Here is a 21,238-nt window from a genome sequence, read left to right as displayed (position 1 = left end):
CCCCCCCCCCCCCCCCACCTCTTCAACTTGTCTCAGCAACATTTATCTAAAGAGGTGGGTACTCAAACATACACATGATGCAATCCTAGTGCTATTTCTGGTCTGGCCTAACTTTATGGTAGGAGTTATCAGGAAGTTCATCATTATCCTACTGGTTCCTCTATAGAAAAACTTGTCTTCCTCACTGATCGTTTCAGGAATAATTTCTTGAAGTTCGATCAGAGATCCAGGCCTGCCTACACAGATTCTTTTTTTTTTTTTTTTAATATTTTTATTTATTTCTAGGAGAGAGAGAGACAGCATGAGCAGGGGAGGGTCAGAGAGACAGGGAGTCACAGACTGAAACAGGCTTCAGGCTCTGAGCTGGCAGTCAGCACAGAGCCCGACGCGGGGCTCAAACCCATGAACCGTGAGATCATGACCTAAGCGAAAGTCGGCTTAACTGACTAAGCCACCCAGGCACCCCTACACAGATTCTTAAAACCACACAGAACAAGGCTGTGGTGGTACATGTGAACAACAGGAACCCAAGCACAAAGACTGAACCGAAAGCACCAAGGTCTACATCCTCTCAAGGGAAGGTAAAATAATAATAATTTATGTAATGATGATAATACAAGATGTCTACACATCCAAATTACCACTATCCTGTTGGTTAACCAAGCTCCTCCACCCGCCTGAGTCCCACTCCCGCCTTGGCACAAACAGCGCCATTAGGAACATAGGCAGTCTCCTCTCTCACCCTCTGAAACATCGGTTCTAGGAAGGCTGCAGCCTGACCTTGCGTGTCAACAGCTGATTAAAACAGCCATTTTTATGGCCTGCTCCAGACACGCACATATTATCGAAACTAATTAGGAACCACTGATAGCGGTGTGAAAAGGCCCAGTGAATCTTAAGGCCCAGTGAATCTTAAGTCACTAACAACCCTAACCTGTCAGACAAGTCATACGCCTGCTTCTTCCAAACACCCTCTTTACCTGCAAAGTCACGCAAAAGAGGCTTTCCCTGGAGCCTGTGCTTTACTTCACCCGGTTATGTGCTTTCTGCTGAATATGAAATGGATCAAGGCAGCGAGTCCTGAGCCTGCAACCCTACAAACCAAGGGGCCATGTTCTGTGCTGCATGTACAGACAGCCTCCCATTCTGAGGGCTCTCCAGAGGCAGACTGAGCATCCTCTGCTACCTGTCTCCTCAGCCTAAGGGTACAGAACTCAGAGTACAGGGAGAGGAGAGCTGACCCCACACCCTGGCTGGTTAAGCTGGGAGCTGCATATGAATGCCCAGCCTCTCGCTGNTGATGAACCGGCACTCTGTAGCCTAGGGAAAGACAGTCTGCCAGTTACAGGGTCTAGGACTCTACCATACCCTATTCAGTTTCTCCGAAAGGAATGTGCGAGCACCACAAAATGTTTCTTTTCAACATTTACACACAAAGTCCAACCAGTCAGACTGGCTTATCAGAAACAGGCAGAGGGAATAAAATAAACTCCAAAGGAAGGGAACCAAGAACATAGCGTGTAAACTGCAAACAATAACGCTGCCAAAGCCTGAACACGAGCCAAGCTAATTATGTTTGGGTTGGAAGATGTATCTTTATTGTTCGGGAACCAAAGCAGTAAGATCAGTTGGTAGGGTTTCTCTTAATATGTATTTTACAGCTGTTGGTGAAACCAGAAAGGGAGACAGGATTATAGCCAGAGCACGTCTTAGGATCTGATTAACCTTAGGGTATCAAGGAAAACGACTTAAGTACACTCCATACAGGCTGGGAGCTCATTCCACAACATAAGGCTATGAGGGCAATGCAGCCTCACAGCCAGCGAGCTCACTGCCTGCTGTGGCCTCCCCTTCTTCAGGCCTTTGACATTTCCACATGGCTCCTTCCAGCACATGCTATTTCAGGCCTCTGCCTCTCTTATGGACATATATACACGTTCTCACACCCTCAAGCAGAATGTCCAAACCTTCTCCAGCAGCCTCTGCATGTACGTCCCTCCCTGTCCTTCAACGCCCCCAGCCTTTCGGTTATGTAACAAGGCTCCCACAACAAAGTGCCGTCTCAGACCAAAACCCAATCCTTTGGCCCTTTGGTTAGAAAGACTGTGTGCATCCCATGTCTTATCAGTGAGGAGCACAGTGCATTAACGGGCATGGTGATTTCTCCAGGGCTATGAATTCTGATTCCATTCCATGGTGGTCACTCAACTGTGGGGCAATATCACACTGGCTTTGTTTTAAGTTTTTCTTTTAATCAACCAGTGCTCCTTATGAGTGCACTCCTTAATCCCCATCATCTACTTCCCCCATCCCCACACCCACCTCCCCCCTAATAACCATCAGTTTATTCTCTATAATTAAACACACTGGTTCTATTTTGGAGTACAAACCACCAGTAAATTCATACCCTCAGACCCAAAGTGTACAAGAAAGCCCCTGCAGATTTACATTAAAGCTACCACAAAATGAAATTTGGTGTCATGAGTATCTCTGAAAGAAGAATGTGTTAGAAGAAGCCTAACTATTCTTAATACTCTTTATTAGGGCCCATGATCTGGCCCCTGTTTACTTTACCCCCTTTACCTTAAATCCCAACCCCAACCATGCTCCAAGGCATCTTGGCTGCCTTTTGGTTCCTAAACACCCCAGTCCATTCTGGCCTTAGGAGGGATGTCCCCTCTCTGGGGACTCTCTTCTCTCTTCCAATCAATGCTCTACCCACACTCAAGGCTGGTTCCTCATTCTTCAGGTCTCGGCTTAAAGAGCTCAGTCTCAGCATGCTGCTTATTTCCTTCATTGTGCTGAATACAACTTGTAAACAACTGGTTTTTTTCTTTTTGGGCTATCTACTTTGCCAGACTATAAACTCCATGAAGGCAGGGACCGTGTTTGTCTCATTCGCTGCTGTATTCTGTTCTTCTTCTTTGTGCCTTCAGTGTTAGCACGGGACCTGGAAGAAGGTCTGTATCAATAGGTACTGAATGAATGAATGAATGAATGAGAACGGAAACCTATAAAACCGCCTCAGCACATTCCATTCTGCAGTTGGATAAGAGCCCAGCTGTAACCAAAGGTTCAGTGTGGGTAAGAGGTTCGGATTCTCTCCTCACCTCTTACTCCCCCCATTTACAACAACTAGACCAACCCCCTGTCCACACTGGACCTCATTACTTCAGGTTAAAGCTCCACTACAATAAGCCTTGGACTCAAGAGTGTAAAGAACTTCCTGACAAGATTTTTAATTATGAAGAGGAGAAGGAGCTTTACAAAGAAGATATCCAGTGGACAATACCTTACCAAGTGACTAAGCCCCAGGGGTAAGACAAACTGACACTGTATACTCTTATGATGTGATACCCGGAGAGAGTGCCCCACCAAAATCCTGGAAAAATGTGTAACATTAACCACATCAAAAGGAAACAATCAGTAAATAAAACTAAGGAAGGGGCGCCTGGGTGGCTCAGTCAGTTAGGCATCCGACTGCAGCCCAGGTCATGATCTCATGGTTCGTGAGTTCGAGCCCTACACCGGGCTCTGTGATGACAACTCGGAGCCTGGAGCCTGCTTCAGATTCTGTGTCTCCTTCTCTCTCTGCCCCTCCCCAACGCACGTTCTCTGTCAAAAATAAATTAAAAACTTTAAAACATTTTTTTAAAAAATTAAGGAGTATACTGCAAATCAACCGGCCTAGACTCTGCACAAATGTCAGTATCACACCAGACAACAAAAGCTGTGGGAATTGTCCTGGTTAAAAGGAAACAAATGAGAGATGACAACTAATTGTAATACACACTGTTGATTATAAATACAGCTATGAAGAACACTACTGGGACAACTGGAAAGTCAATGGATATGGAGTGTACATTAGGTAATACATCTGTGTTCATTTTAAGTTTCCTGAGAGCCAGCTTACCCTATGGTTGCACAGAGCAGCACCAGAAGTAAGTGGGATAATGTGATTAAGCGGAAGGAGTACTCCAACTAAATCTCAAAGGGTTAGGTGTGCATATGCGTTTATACAAAGTAAATGTGGCAAAATGTTAACAAGTGAATCTAAATGAAGAGCCCATGGTGTTCATTATACTATTCTAGCAACTTTTCTGAAAGTTTCAAATTGTTTCCAGTGTAAAAAAGTTGGGGGGTAGAAAAGAGAAAGTTAAGTGCCTGCAAACACGACCAACAAATGTGTGCAGAGTAATAATGCATCAAGCCAGTGGCGGGGTGGGGAGTGGCAAAAGACAGAGTAAATAAAAAATAGAGGAAAAAAGACCCTATTCCCACAGTCTTATGATCTAGCTGAAAACAAAAAAATATGTGCAAATACCAGAGAATACACAGACTAAACTGTTGTCTTGAGCCCAAGTGTCATATATCGATTTCAAATCAGGAGCTGCAGGTGACAGATAATTAATTCTCGATCTGAACTATGCCTTGAAAGACAGGCAGGACGGTAGTCAGAATGACAGGAGAGAGCGAGTACTCCAGATGGGGTGGGGAGGAACCATGAACAAAGGTCCAGAGGCTGGAATCTGTGCGACATGTGCAGATGAAAACTTCCCTGCCTGGAGCCCAGATGCTCATGTGAAGGCCAGCTTAGACTCAGAGTAGCAGGCAGGCCCAGACTCCAGGAGGCTTTAAAGGCCAAGTTGTTTTATGCAGGGTGGAGTTGACAGGGCTAGAAAATGAAGACAGAAAGACTCTGTGGAACTGGTATCAGATGACACAGGGAGCCTGTGGGGAAGCACAAGTAACTAAAAAGCCATGACCATTTCAATGGTGATTCTGTAGGAATAAGAGAGCCTGAAGCCAGAATGAATACTGAGGACAAAGGAAAAATTCCTTGCCAGGGCTGCGACACAAGGAATCACAATGTCTGCTATTAAATTAGAAAAAAAAAATAATAATGTGAGGGCAATCGGGCTACGACATCTGTGACCGCACAGATCTCCAGGGTTGATGTGGCTGGTCTGACTGGCTAGGCAGGTTCCTCTTCCTTCTTCACAGCTCCATGTGCATCCCTCCTGAAGCTGTGAGCAGGTTGAAGAGGACAACCTTCTCCGACAGAGAAGGGCCATTCTTCAGCCAAGGGTATATGAATGGCTCCCCTGCGAGAGCCTCCCAACAAGCTCTCAAGGTCCACTTGTAGGAGAATGTAGGGGAGTCAAGCTTCCAAGACTTCAGACACATCCAAAATGAGGTGCTGCATGTGGCAGGCTGCATTTCTTAAAAAGGGGGGGTGGGGGCGCCTGGGTGGCTCAGGCAGTTAAACATCCAACTTCGGCTCAGGTCATGATCTCATAGTTCATGGGTTTGAGTCCCACGTCAGACTCTGTGCTGACAGCTCAGAGCCTGGAGCCCGCTTCAGATTCTGTGTCTTCCTCTCTCTCTGACCCTCCCCTGCTCATGCTGTCTCTCTCTCTCTCTCTCCCTCCCTCTCTCTCTCAAAAAATAGGTAAAACATTTAAAGANAGAAAGAAAGAAAGAAAGAAAGAAAGAAAGAAAGAAAGAAAGAAAGAAAGAAAGAAAGAAAGAAATGAGCTCTAGGATCCTTTCTTGTCAGGAATTTTTACGAGAAGGAAGAGGCAAAGGTGACTGCAATGTTCTCTGCCAGGCACCTAAAGAATGGCGACCGCACTAAAAGAAAAAGGGATGGGAAAGGGGCAAGAATGCCAGGCAGGGACGACGGACTTAGCTGCGGTGTGTCAAATTTAAGGAGGATGGTGGACGGTGCGTATGCAAAGATCAAACTCGTTTCCTCACTCTGGCTAGACACTGTGGCTCTGAAATGACCAGAGGATACATACTGGCAAAGGGGTCAGTCACATTCACAAAGACCAAATCATTTTCTAGAAAAATAAAATAAAATAAAATAAAATGACCAATTGGCAACTTTTGGTAATATCAAAAACTCAGTTGTGAGGCCATAATATGCCACAGCTCCAAGCCCTCCAGTCCTTGGTTTAAATTTTAAATTTTAAATTACAGGGTACCTGGTCAAATCAAATTAAGTGGCTTGGTTGGTTGAGCATCTGATGCTTGATTTCAACTCAGGTCATAATCTCAGGGCTGAAATCCCAAGCCTTGCATCGGGCTCTGCACTGAGTGTAGAGCCTGCTTAAGATTCATTCATATTCTCTCTTTCTCTTTCTCTCTCTCTCTCTCTCCCCCTCCCTCCCTCCTCCCACTTGCACTTTCTAACATAAAAAATAATAAACTTTAAAATTTTTAATTAAAAATAAATTTTTAAAGGGGTGCCCAGGTGGCTTAGTCAGTTAAGCGTCCGACTTTCGCTCAGGTCATGATCTCGCGGTTCGTGGGTTCGAGCCCCACGTCGCGCTCTGTGCTGACTGCCAGCTCACAGCCTGGAGCCTGTTTCAGAGTCTGTCACTCCGTCTCTCTCTGACCCTCCCCTGCTCATGCTGTCTCTCTCTCCTAGAAATTAAAAAAAAATAATAATAAAAAATAAATAAATTCTTAAATTAAAACTCTTGCAACAAGTTCTCAGGAGACCTTTTCCCATGCAGAGACTGTAGGAAGCACAAATGTTCATTCCTGGGGGAAGGGTCTCACAAAGACACCTGTCTTAACAATACTGCCCTAAACCCTCGTGAGGCCAATGCCTACAACCGAGGCCTTCAGGCCTAGGACAAGTACCCACCTGATGATTCAGGCCCCAAAACTCTGTAGGACACCATGTGAAGGACTACTTACTCCCTCAACTCCTAGCACCAGAGGATCTGTTAGAACCTGAGGTTCCTAAAATCAACCAAGTCACTGTCAATTAAGTCTGCTAGCAGAGACACAATTTTAGAAACTAGGTTCATTAACTCTGTTCAGTGAAAACTTATGGTGCCACTTGGTGCCGCACAGGTTATTAGTGCAGGTGTTTGATCCAGAACATTTCCTAGAATTTACCTCCTATGTCCCTGTGGCTCTCAGAAGCACAACTGCTAAAGGAAAGTCTCTCTCCCTTAGGGTAAAATTCTTCAATGGCCCCTTCTAAACTCAAAGATTTATTTCTTCTTGAATTTCTACTGAACACACATAGAAACCCAAAGCAGATTTCCTGATTACCTGTTCATCAAGAGAGAAGAACACTGCTGGTCTGGAAGGCATCAGAATACTTTTTAAGGGACTCTTGGTGACAAGAGGCAGAAGCAGGAAGCCAGAGTTCAGAGGCAGAAATGAAATGCCAGCTGTGGAAGACAACTGCCAGCCTGAAATGCTGAAGGTCAAGCTTGTCCTGACAGCAAGATACATCCCCACTGAAGCTCAAAGACTTAGTTATTAGCCAAGGTGGGAAGAGTAAAGAGGCAAGCCATAAAGCACCAGGAACAAACCCACTGTGGCACCGCCAGCAGCTCTCCCTCGAAGTAGGAAACAGAAATGCTTCTACCAAGATGGGTACGGGTTAAGTGGTAATGGACTCAAAGGGAGCTCAGACCAGAGTGCCCCACTCAAACTTTGACTTGATCCTTCTGCAAGACAGTAAATAGTAACTCTACTTCAGGTCATCCTCCTCATAGATTTGCTGCTCCTCAAATCTCAGTAGACAGCATAGAGACAAAGCAACATCCTTCAGGCAAAGCAAATGGGACAACTGCAGAGATTCAGTGCCTGCACCAACAGCACACCCTGCCTCCCATCTGGGCTTCCAAATACTGGAGGGCAGGAGGAGGCTACACAGTAGAAAACAAATGGTGGAAGTTAACTAAGAATTCTACCTAATAGGAAGGGTTCTTACCTAAATATACCCAACAATAATTTATTACAACTCAGGAAATGAAGAATTCGAGACACTTTAAAGTCATTCCTGATTGAAAGGTTTACTGGATCATTTAATGCCAACAAAATGGAGATAACAACAAAATGAGAACAGGGCAATCTCGCAGATGTGCCATGAAGACTGTGACAAGCATGTAAAGTACTCAGAATGGTGCCATGACAGAGTCATCATAAATACTCAATGAACCTTCAATACCATGATGCTGATCATAATGATGCTGCCTCTCCTGAAACAGGCTCCCACATCCCCTTTCTGCCACCTCTAACCCCTGTACGCACTTCTATTATTTGTTTACACATTTAGTTACTCCTGAGGCCCCTGAGGTGGCAGACAGTGACTTACCCAGAGGATCTAGAATAGTGCCTCGCACGTAATAAAAATTTTATAAATGCAGATGCTTTGAAATAACCTTCCTGGGGCAGCCTTTGCAATTCTATTCGAAGTCAAATACTGACTAACGATCATAAGCTGTGCACTGTACTAGCTGCTTTTCCATATGATCTCATTTGACAATTTTATCCCACTTTACAGATAAGGAAATAGGCTCAGTAGCCCCCACCTGGCTCTATACCTCCACTCTGACTCTACAGACGTCTCCCCACTGAAACTTGTGGTAACTCCCTGACCTCTCTCTGTGTGGTGACTCTACTGCTGGTCTTCTCTGAGCTCAGCCACAAAGCACCGCGGGCGGGAAATCACAACACCACGCAGACTCGGCCCACTGCACTTACGCAGTCTAACTGCCACTAGACGCTCACGGCCATTCTTCCTGCCCCACGGGCTCGATGCCTTTCAACACTTCCGCCCACTCAACCCTTCTCTACCTGTTTCCAACCATCACACTCCTCTGCACCATTTCTCTCACAGCTCTGTCTTCCTTTCCACTCAGAGGCCCAAACCTCTGGTACATGAATTAGGTCCAGAGACTGACCAGTCTTCCTGCTCTGGTCCCTCTGTCCTCCCACTGTACCCTGAATTCTATCATGAGACCAGTCTTTGTAAAGACGAAAAGTCGTCCTAAAAGAGATCTGGGATCATATCATTTTCAGAACCCTTGAGCTGCTCCCTAGGGCACAGGACAAGGACAGCACATGCACACAAGGCTCCGTGCTCCGGTCCAAAGTATTTTTAATTCCTGCTAGTCCCCCATGCAAACCATGGGCCCTGGCCACACCAGGCCAATCTCTCACACGGCCCTTTACTCACACTATTCACCAGTGCCTGCCAGCCCACCCACACATCTCCTCTTCCTCCCTGCCTGGTGAAGCCTGCCCAATGCTGAATTCAAGGCTTCTGTCCTGCGCCCTTGGTGAAGCCGTTCCTGATCAGCCCAGGTTTCAGGACCTCTCCTGCTTCTCAGTCCAGTGCAATTAATGTCCATTCTCACTGGACTCCAGGCATATATGGTATCTTTCCATTTCCTAATATATTTTAATAACAAATGCAAGGTCTGTCTTAGAGTGACTGACACAAAATAAGCACAGTATTCTGACCGAAAACTTTTAAATATTTCTTTTAGAGTATTATGATTGTTGAGCAAAGATTCTTCTTTGAAGCCTTATCTCTTTCCTAACTAGTGTTCTTTGGGGACTGCTTTACCACTGAACACAGTGTGCACATGCATCTCACACTTTACAGCCAAACTTAATACACAAGTATATGACCACTGGATATCCTTATTAGCAGGGTTAAGTCCAAGCTGGAGGAATGTCTGACAATCCACGACTGTTGGAAACAGCACTATCAAAGGACTCAAAGGCTTTTCAGAGAGAAAAGATTTGGGTTAAACAAAGAACTAAATTTAGTTGCTTCCTGAAAGTGTTTTCCCAATCCACAGGCATTTTAGAACACTGCCCCCGTAACACACACACACGCACACATAGTTGGCAGAGGATTGCCATGAGGAGTATGAGCAATTAGAAACTGTTGACACCACTTAGCATGCAGTCAATGTGCTGGATACCAGCAGCAAGCTGTGAGAATCCGAAAACCCAAGCCATCACCAAATGGGTAGTAAGCATGTTGTTGTTCTTTTGCTACCCTGGGGATTGGCAGAAAATAAGGTATTTGGGGTTCTAGGACATTAATGCTAAACGGCTAGTTGGGGAGCTATCCAAGCCACTCCCCAGAGGCTGATCTAAGCTTGTCCATTCCTGAGGGAATACTAAACAGAAACGACTATAGTCTATTTTGCCATTACGCTGCCCTTTTCTTCTTATACCATCTTCTTCCTTTTTAACGTATCCACATTTGGAAGATAAAATGAAATGTGACAGATAAGGTTCATAAGAGCATTCATCTCTCTGGGCCTCAATGTCCTCACGTGTAAAACGAGAAAATCATACTAAGCAATCAAGTAACCTAAAACTAACATTTGATGGTCTTAGGTGGTTCCCCCACCTATTCCAGAAAGTCTGCCTTATTCTAACTGTAGCATCTGCATAGGAGACTCAAGTGGAGAAGTGTCCCCAGCCGTGCACTGTCTGAATAAGAGTAAAAACCTACTTTGGGGCTTGTGTCTTGCTCCTGGAGCAGAGATGACAACCACCTGTAGAAGCCGCTCAGCAAGGCAAGAGCTTGCTTGCTCTACTTTCAACGCAGACCCTGCTCGGCCAAAGGGCTCCGGTTACATTCCTGATCACCATTGATGATAAAGAGGAAAACCAGGTAGCATGAAGCTGTGGGGCCTCTCGTCCTCCCACCGTCATGCCTCAATGAGGTACAACTCGTCGCTACACACCACAGGCCGCATCCTGAGCTCTTGGCGGAGGACCAGTTCATGGGCTTTGTAGCAGGTTTGTTGATGGCAGTTTTGGAAAAATAGTTTCACGTAAGAGAAGGGAACTTTTTACTTCTGTCATTAAATTAAAGTGCAAAAATAAAGTTAGAGACGTGGAGTGTGTAGTAGGGAAAAACTCCCACCCTCCCCTTTGTTTGCTCTAGCAATGTTTTCTCAGGTTCCTTCAAATCTCAGTGTCTTTCCTGAGTCTATTTTTCCCTCCCTCTTAGCCACTGCATTCCGAGGCAGGCTAGATCCCCCCAGCTCGGGGATTTCAGGGAAACGACATACTGCACGGCCCAACCACCTCAGCTCAGAGAGCCACCAGCAGAGGCTTATTTTCCAAATGAGGGCAGTAAAAAAGGGGAGCCATAGGGGTGGATAAATAGCAGGATCTGAGTGTCCTCAGGCCTGCTGGATGATAGCTGCCTTTGAAAAGTTTAAAATCGGGCAACTTAAATTAAGCCTGATTCCAAGCGAGGTTGTTTGCCTATACACAGGTGGTAAAAAGCAAAAGAGTTGAGCAAGTTACACTGTCAGTGCCACTGAGGGAAACCACCTTAGTAAAGAGGCATGCCCACCAGAATCTGCCAGTGAAAAATGGAAAGATAATTTGGTAATCTCTCTTAGCCTGACAGTCTGCTTATTTTTTGTTCTCACACAGAAAGCACATGCAAGTTTCTATACTCAGCAAACCAAACACATCACAGTCCTACTGCGGTCTACAAAAAGCCACGCCATATCTGATTTTCCTCCAAATGTAATTAAGCCATCTCTGTAATACTTACTGTAACTGTTACTACTGTTCTAAATTTATATTCCCTATATTCAGACCCTCAAACCAAAATGAATATTGTACTTAGTTCCTTCTCTACTTCATTAAAATGATTATGATTCCTCCTTCGTTCTTTAAGATCCTTCAATAACAATGGTTTTCAAACTATATTCCAGGAAGCCCAGATAATAATGTGGTTTGGGGGAGAAGGGACAGAGAGGGGTGAAGTAGACCACCTCTCCCACAGCTGCATTTATCTTCCTCAAATGCCATGTTTGAAGAAAGATCCTAATGTTAAAAAAAAAAGAAAGAAAGGAACTTGGGGCACCTGGATGGCTCAGTCGGATGAGTCCAACTCTGGCTCAGGTCATGATCTCACGGTTTGCGAGTTCAAGCCCCACGATGGGTTCTGTGCTGACAGCTCAGAGCCTGGAACCTGCTTCAGATTCCGTGTCTCCTTCTCTGCCCCTCCCCCGCTCATGCTGTCTCTTTCTCTCTCAAAAATAAAACATTAAAAAACAAAACAAAACTTAAAAACCACTGAGGTAATAGACTAGACTATTCAAGATAGTGACCTAGGCACTACTACTTGGTTACATGAGAATTAGGATTAACAAAACTTCCATGACCAAGGCTAGCAGGAAATGAGGACAGTGTAGTAAACAATTTATTAAAGTCCTAATTTTAGCCAATTGTCAATCATCCATCTCCAACTGTTTTTTTACCCCAAAAGCCAGTGAAACAGAGTTGAACTTCTGGTAAAATGTATAGGCAGTAATAGGCAAGCCAAAGTGAAAAGCAAAGATCTGATTAGGTGGCTCCTATGCCTTTAGTTGTTAATCATAATGCACTAAGAGCAGAGCAGATCCTGTCAGATGTAGGATAAAATGGACATGAAATCAGCCCCCTACTCCCCTATCCCATGGTAGGTAGGATGCTACATTAGCCACAAGAGACAATAATAATAAGCCAACCACAAAACCACTTTAGTTAATTCCTACTGCAAGCCTCTGATTCAGAATCTAGGTCATTCTGTTTTTAGCATAATGGAAAGGGAAGAGCAGCCAGTGGGAAGTGGACCTGGTGCAACTCACCAGTGCAGAACTCCTTGCTCACGTTGTGGGGCACTGTGATCCGCCGATAGACAATGGGCTCTGACTCCAGGATGTTCTCATCGTGGCGGTACCGAGTGGGCCTTTCATTTGGGATGCCCCGGGAACGGGTACCACTTCTCCTCTCGTAGGTATCAATCTCCTCAAACACAGCTGCCTTGTCAAAAAGGGCCAGGTTCCCTTCAAAATCAAAATCTGTGTCTGGAATCTCCTCGATATCATCCCCGAAGCATTCGTCATCTTTATTCTTCATTTGGCCATTCTTTAAGCCACTTTTCTTTGGAGTTGCCTGATTTGGGTGTCTGCTACTAGATGACCCTAGAGAAAAAAATGGAAACTAAGGTCAGTGTGCCCACAGGATGTGCTCAGTAGAAGTGAAAAATACATTAGTCTTTTATGGGCAGTGTTACAGGAATCAAAGTGAAGATGGTAAAGATAAGCTTTTCCTAGATCACATTAAGTAGCATAAACTACCACAGATCTCCCAGAATAACAGATTTCATATATTACCCAAGTAATAATGAATATAAAATAAGTACAACTCCTGTAAATATTAACCAGTTCTATCCTTCACTAGGAAATCAGTAATGACAGAGGCTTTTTGACGACTGAATGTCAAAAAAGCGGTAGGGCGCAAGCCTATCAAAATAACACCAGCATTCTTCACAGAGCTAGAACAAACAATCCTAAAATTTGTATGGAACCACAAAAGACCCCAAATAGCCAAAGCAATCCTGAAAAAGAAAAGCAAATTTGGAGGCATCACAATCCCAGACTTCAAGCTATATTACAAAGCTATAATAATCAAGACAGTATGGTACTGGCACAAAATTAGACACTTGAATCAATGGAACAGAATAGAGAACCCAGAAATGGACCCACAAACGTATGGCCAACTCATCTTTGACAAAGCAGGAAAGAATATCCAATGGAATAAAGACAGTCTCTTCAGCAAATGGTGCTGGGAAAACTGGACCATGACATGCAGAAAAATGAACATGGACCACTTTCTTACACCATACACAAAAATAAACTCAAAATGGATGAAAGACCTAAATGTAAGACAGGAAGCCATCAAAATCCTCAAGGAGAAGGCAGGCAAAAACCTGACCTCAGCTGCAGCAACTTCTTACTCAACACATCTCCGGAAGCAAGGGAAACAAAAGCAAAAATGAACTATTGGGACCTCATCAAAATAAAAAGCTTCTGCACAGTGAAGGAAACAATCAGCAAAACTAAAAGACAACTGACAGAATGGGAGAAGATACTTGCAAATGACATACGAGATAAAGGGTTAGTATCCAAAACTTATAAAGACTTATCAAACTCAACACCGAAAAAACAAATAATCCAGTGAAGAAATGGGCAAAAGACATGAATAGACATTTCTCCAAAGAAGACATTCAGATGGCCAACTGACACGTGAAAAAATGCTCAACATCACTCATCATCAAGGAAATACAAATTTAAATCACAATGAGATGCCGCCTCACACCTGTCAGAATGGCTAACAACTCAGGCAACAGGTATTGGCAAGGATACAGAGAAAGAGGATCTCTTGTGCGCTGCTGGTGGGAATGCAAACTGGTGCACAGCCACTCTGGAAAACAGTATGGAGGTTCCTCAAAAAATGAGAAGTACTCTATGACCCAGCAATTGCACTACTAGGTATTTATCCAAGGGATACTGGTGTGCTGTTTTGAGGCGGCACATGCACCCCAACATTTATAGCGGCACTATCAACAACAGCCAAAGTATGGAAATAGCTCAAATGCCTATCAACAGATGAATGGATAAAGATGTGATACACATACACACTGAAGTATTACTCAGCAATCAAAAAGAATGAAATCCTGCCATTTGCAACTACATGGGTGGAACTAGAGGGTATTACACTAAGCAAAATTAGAGGAAGACAAATATATAACTTCACTCATGAGGAATTTAAGATTCAAAACAGATTAACATGGAAGGGAAGCAAAAATAATATAAAAACGGAGGGGGACAACATAAAAGACTCTTAAATATAGAGAACAAACAGAGGGTTGGGGGAAGGGTTGGGGGGGAGGGGGATGGGCTAAATGGGTAAGGGGTATTAAGGAATCTACTCCTGAAATCACTGTTGCACTATATGCTAACTTGGACGTAAATTAAAAAATAAATCAATCTGAAAAAATAATTTAAAAAAAGAAAAAAGAAAAAAAAAGCAGAAGGGCAATGATACAGCAGCCTCTCCCCACATGTCTGAATGGTTTAACCCTAATGTCCAGCAGTTGAAAGAGAAATCCCCCCAGAGTAAAAGAAGACCAACTCCTCATAACCTGAAGTTCACAGAAAAATACTACTCAACTGGCTCCAGATTCTATGCTTCCCAAGCAAACAACCATCTAAATTTTTAATGTGGTCTTAGCCTGGAACCCAGCAGGAGGGAATCTCTGGTTTAGAGAGATTCCAGATCTTGAGTCAGACATACATCTATCACTATAAGTTGGTATTTTGACTTATAAACCTGTTTTTAGCTCTCTCTCTTTTAATATTTAATTATTTTTAAGAGAGAGACAGAGTATAAGCAGGGGAGGGGCAGAGAGAAAGGGAGACACAGAGTCCAAGGCAGGCTCCAGGCTCTGAACTGTCAGCACAGAGCCCAATGTGGGGCTCAAACTCACAAGTCATGGGATCATGACCTGAGCTGAAGTCGGATGTTTAACTGACTAAGACAATACCCAGGCACCCTTAGATCTTTTAATGTGATCTTTTCTCAGAATTTAACACTTGTAGGGAAGCAATTTCTGAACCATCAAACAGGACAAGGACCATACTGACCTGATTCACCAAGATGCACATCAACACCAGAACAGCAGACACTATCTGGCTACCACACATCAGTCTACTCTTCTAGCAGCCAAGACAGAAAATCACACAGAATTCTCCAAGCCATCCACTCTTAGAGAATTCTGAATTGAGTTTATATTCTGACCCTTTCAGGGTGACCAGGCTAATGGTATGCCAAACTGAACCTCCAATATGGTTTAAATAAATGTGATGTGCCTCCATTTGAAAGACTGAGCTCTTTAATTATTGAAGATACTTAAGTAGAGGTTAGAATGATCACGAGCAAATCCCCTCACATACATCATCCCAACTATCCTGCTCTAACCTCTCACAGCAACTCCCTTCTACCCTATGGATGAGCCAGGACACCTACGTCTAGCTGCAGTTCTCGTTAACATGTTATACAATCTCAATATCCTTGTACGTAAAATGCTCACTGTTGTATCCCCAGCACAGTTCCTAGCACACAGCAGGCAGTCAATAAATATTTGTTTAACAACTTAATCAACATTGGCAAGATCAACTGCAATAATTATTCTGCAAGATGTGTACTGTGCAAATACAACTTGTGTCCCCAAGTCTTCCTGATGCCAAATACTGGTATAGAAAAGGGCTGAGCTGAAAGATGAGATTTAGGCCTCTGAAAATAACTTAGGTTGGCCAAAATTATAAAGGAGAGGAAGATCTAGCTGAGCCACCATCAACAGCTTGGATTATAAAACAATGACACACTTGACAAAATTTGGGTTAAGTTCTAGTTCCAATAATCTGACAAAAACATTTAGTGAGAGCATGCTATGTGCCAAAGCCAGGTGCTAGAAATATAGTATATTAGACATGCTACTCTAAAAGGAAGGAGGAGAGGGGTGCCTGGTGGCTTAGTCATTGAGCATCCAGCTCTTATTTCCGCTCAGGTCATGATCCCAGGGTGGTGGGATCAACCCCTGTGTCAGGCTCTGTGGTGAGTGTGGAGACTGCTTAAGATGCTCTCTCCCCCTGCCTGTCTGTCTCCCCCCTCCATTTACCTCCTCCCCCACTTGCACTCTCTAAAATAAAAAAATAAATTTAAAAAATATTAATAAAAAAATAAATTTCTAAAACTCTAGCAACAAGTTGCCATGAGACCTTTTCCAATGCAAAGTCTGTAGGAAGCACCAATGTTCATTACTGGGGCAAGGGACTCTATTGCAGCTCAGGTCATGATCTCATGGTCGTGGACTCGAGCTCTGCCTGTTTGGGATTCTCTCTATCCTTCTCTGCCCTTCCCTGCTTCGTGCTCTAACATAAACAAACATTTTTCTTTTTAACGGAGGAGAGATATATAAGTAACTAAAATACAACATCATAAGAATTATAACAGAAATTTATATAAAGTATTAAAGAAACGTGGAAGAAAAAACCAGAGCTGGATTAGGAATGGGAGAGCAGGCATGAAAATACAAGGTCAGGATAACATCCTCGGCAATAGAAGTAGGTAGGGGAAGAACTAGAAAAAAATCCTATATCCAGGACTAATGTTCTGGCCTCAATACAAATCAAAGCATACTATTAGAAAACAGGTCTCTGGCCCAGTGGTCTTTCTCCAGTGGATGTGGACATACCCAGGAGTGTAAAGGATGACCCACTGGGATGAAGGGAGAAGATATTGCATACTCTATTTTTTTCTTTTAACTAAAAAGAATAGAAAATTAAGCTTTATGAATTTAATGTTCAGATAGAAATTGGCACCCTTATGAGGCTTCATGCCAGCCAATCACTGCCAATATGAGATGTTGGAAGAAAGAGTGATGTTCCATAACAAGAAGTGCATCCATGCAAATGGACACTTTTTGTTGTTACGATAAAATGTACGCAACATAAAATTTACGATTTTAACTATTTTTAAGTTTACAGTTCAGTGGCATCAAGTACTGTTGTGCAATTATATAAATTTTTAGCTACTAAAGCATGCTAAAATAAGTGGCTTAAAAAGATTCCTATAAAGAAATGATGTATTAAATATGATACTAATAACGCAATCGTAAGTGAACAAAAAGAATGGCAGAGCTAATGCCTCCCCTATTCCTCTATTGTAGGCCTTCTTTGGCTAGAATGAAGTTTTTAAAAAATTGATCAGATGGAAGAAGATGATCTCCCAAATTAGAGAAAGTATCAAGGTTATTCCAAACATGAATCCATATGGACTATCACCGACTAAGCTCCCCCTAAGTGTATATTCTACATCAGGAGTATGCAAACTGTTTGGAGCCCACCAAACCCAGGCCACCACTGTTCCTGTAATAAGTGTCCTTGGAATACAGTCACACATCGTTTACATTCTGTGTAAGGCCACTTCTGTGGTGCAAAAGCAACATTAAGTATTTGAGACAGAGACCTCATGACCAGCAAAGCCTAAAATATTTAACATCTGACCCCGAACAGGGAATGTGTGCTCACCCTGCTCTATGTCAGGCCTCTCAGAGGTATTCTTTTCAGTTTTGCCTTTTTGTTCCCCCCAGCTAATAACTTTCCAGCAATGAAAAAAATGTTAAATTTTTAATTCACTGAACCCAGGACCAGTTCTTTGAACTTCTGTTTCATTCAAAGTGTCACTTATGAGTCTTTCTACTCCACACTCAATCTCTGCAATGCTGGGCTGGACTCCCCAGCTCCATTTTCCCTCCCTCAGGCGGCTTCCTGTCAGCTTCCACTGCCAGTAGCAGACACTGGAAGAGAGTGGAAGAAAAAGGAAGGAGGAATGAGACGGGACTTTCTCCTTCTTGTCTGCTTGCTATTCGCACCAGCATTGCCCTGGCAGTCGGCTCCAGTCTCAGTTTTCTTTCCGCCTCGTGCAGAGACACCCGGTGTCAGGGCAGCTCCGGGAACTACTGGCACCCGCTGTGAGAGGCCCCTTCTCTGAACTTCAAGTTTCTGCTAACAGCAGCCTCCTCCCGGTTTTCCCTCCCAAGGTCTCTTTTTGCTTTTTTGGTCTTCTAACACCTATTTAACCAATTCTCTTAAATTTCTTCTGAAATAACTAGTGTGGTTACTATTTTCTTTAGTGGTACACCAAATCAAAAAAATTAAGGACTCACAGCTAATCACTCTGTTCTAACCAAATATTAACGTTTATTAAGCAAAAAGGCTTTGAACCATTAATAAACCATTTCTTTAAAAATAGTTCAGGTTTACTTCATCCTTTTTAAATTATAAAGGTAAAGAACTTTCTGAATGACAGACACACAGACATACACACAGAAATAGTGCTTAGAGCTCCAATTCTAAAATCTCAGACATGGGCCAAGATTAAACACAGACCAGTGTAGATGTTAAAGAGCTCATCTTCTCCCGGTGGGGATGAAAATCTTAGCTGACTCGAGCTCAAAGTAGACAAACAGACAAAAAGAAACAGACTAACCAGATTTTCTGTTGTCTCTCACCCAACAGAAAGTAGAGCTCTAGAAAGATTAATTCCCTTACAGAGATCAAGTGATCAAACCATAAAGCCAAACCCCTAATCACTGTGCTACCAATGGGGAGCAGCTTAGCTGTAGACAAAGCGAAAACAAAAAAGTAGTAGAAAGGGAGACTACTAAAGAAACAAAGTCGGCCAAGGTTATTGCCACCCTGGATTCAGCTGGGAGCAAGAGAAGATGCACCTGGGCTTTATCTGCTCCGAAGTGCAACACTGATTTTTGTGTTTACAGCTTTACTAGAAGTATTATCAGTATATAAAACCCTGCACATACGTAATGGATACAATATGATGAGTTTGGACATACACAAATACTTGTAATGCCATGACCACAATCAAGGTAATAAACATCACCTTGGAATCTCCATCACCTCCCCACCACCTCCAGAAAAGTCAATGACTCGTTATTCACTCTGTTGAATAACCAAATATTAATTCTTAAGAAGCAAAACATATTTTGAACCATATCTGAATGTGAACCAATATTACTGTAAAAGTTTACTTCGTGTTTATCTAGTTCCTCTGTGCCTCATACCTAATGTATATAGTATGTATGTATCATAGAAAAAAGTCAATAAATTGGCGAGCCCATCAAGAGTGGTCAGGGTAACAGAAATGTTTACTTTTACAAAAAGAAGTAAAAGAAACCTAATGAACTAGTAACATCAATATTAGGAGTCAACTACTTCATGCTTATTTTAAGGCACTATTTAGGACAAAAGCACAATTTCTTTGAAGCTAGTTTATCTGAAAGAAAGGAATGGGGGTGGCCTCCAGGAGTCTCTTCATCTCAGCCAACCGTACCTATAATCATACCACTGCTCACTGAATCCAAAACACATTTCACTCAGGAAAGAATTCTGATCAGTATTTTTCTATACTCATTTAAAAACTGTTCATTAAGCATCTGCTATCCCCTGGGATCTGTGCTACGAGAGTCAATGGTGAACGATATCAACAGAACCCCAGTCCTCAACTAAAGTTACTCTCACCCCCCTTTACTATCATTCCCAATCACTTCTGCAGACCCAAGAGTCAAACTGCCTGTATCTTCCATGGCACTTTCAAGAGGCCCTTGCCACAGGTAAGCAATTTTAGAGCTTTCTGCCCTGTAAGCAGATTCTGTTGTTATCCAAATCTCTCCCTCAGAACAAAACCCATTTTTATTCAGAAAGCTATAGCACACCCTCCTCTCACGGTAGGGGAGAGACAAATTTCTGAATCAACCATGGTGCTGCTTATGCCAACTGATTTAAGCATGGGCATGTGAAGAATACTGGTCAAGAAGACCAAATGGGGTGAAAGGTGGAGAGTAGATCTTACAGCAGTTTCTGATAACAAGGTCTCCTCATTCCTGAGGAACTTCCGATTCTCAATCAGGGGCAATATTACGCCCCAATGGGACATTTGACAATGTCTGGAGACATTTTTGGTTGGTGGTGATTGGGAAGTGTTCCCAGCATCTAGAAGGTAGAGTCCAGGGATTCTGCTAAACGTTCAACAATGCACACAACAGTCTCCCACAACAAAAATCATCTGGACCAAAATATCAAGAGCACCGAGGTTGAGAAACCCTGCTAAAGACGACAGACTAGAAGAGACAGTGTCTTCTCTCCTGAAGAATCTGGATGAGACACCTAGAACTGCTATATCAAGCGAGTGTCAGTTTGAGGACAAAGCCAACGCACAAAGGTGAGTTTCAGAGAAACTAGCCTGGAGACCTGACTGTACTATGCCTGGAAATGTCCCAACGCTGGATTTCACATGTGATAAAATTTCTTTATTATTTGAGCCAATAAGTAGAGTTTCTATTACAGCCAGAGTATCCTAAATTATAAAATCCATTTGCACTTTAACATTTACCATGAGTTTTTTCATATAGATTACTTCATTGTTATAATATTCTAAAGTATTATAAGGAATTAGAGAAGCAAGAAAATACTTAAGATGGTTATTATTTCTATAGTTATTGACTAGCCGAGAGTAAAGGAAGAAAGATACTAAGGGCTCCCACCACCTGTCAATTTGCAGAACCTATGTAACTAGTACCATCTTAGATATGCACATTACCTCCCTTTGTCTTCAGAATAATCCAATTAAAATTAGCATTCTATCAATGAGGAAACTATGATGTTCCAAATCCATACAGCTAATAAATGTCTAAGGTAGGACTTGAACTCTGATCTGTCAGATTCCAAACTCCACAGTATTTACGGAAACAATAAGGACATGTAACTCTGACAGACCTAGGCAAAGTTAAAAGAACTAGCAGAGGATCATGTCTAGAAAATGAGCATAAAGGCAAAAGCAAAAAACCTATTCAGTACAGCACAATGGTAAAAAAGGAACTCAAAAGCCACAGGAAAGAAGTATTCCTTTTTTTAGAAATAACTTTATTAATAAATGTTCTTAATAGTGCATAAAATATACAGAAAATTGCAGACATTCACTGAACGTTTTAAAAGTTTATTCAGAGAAAGAACAAGAACATACAGGGGAG

The 21,238-nt window shown here is 42.9% G+C and overlaps 1 protein-coding gene across 2 annotated transcripts in view; it reads right to left on the bottom strand.

The window, feature by feature from the left end:
• EDC3 (enhancer of mRNA decapping 3) overlaps window positions 1-21,238 on the bottom strand; it is a 60,889-nt gene that overhangs the window by 9,064 nt on the left and 30,587 nt on the right. For both annotated transcript variants that reach the window (XM_077745747.1, XM_077745741.1), the window contains exon 4: window positions 12,435-12,770. In XM_077745747.1, coding sequence (XP_077601873.1) covers window positions 12,435-12,770 — 336 coding nt within the window. The remainder of the gene's footprint in view (window positions 1-12,434; window positions 12,771-21,238) is intronic.

This window comes from Crocuta crocuta, unplaced genomic scaffold (assembly GCF_008692635.1).
Source record: "Crocuta crocuta isolate KB4526 unplaced genomic scaffold, BGI_CrCroc_1.0 scaffold130, whole genome shotgun sequence".
NCBI lineage: Eukaryota > Metazoa > Chordata > Mammalia > Carnivora > Hyaenidae > Crocuta > Crocuta crocuta.
The sequence above is the reverse complement of the archived record's forward strand: the minus strand, read 5'-3'. Positions and strand labels throughout refer to the sequence as shown.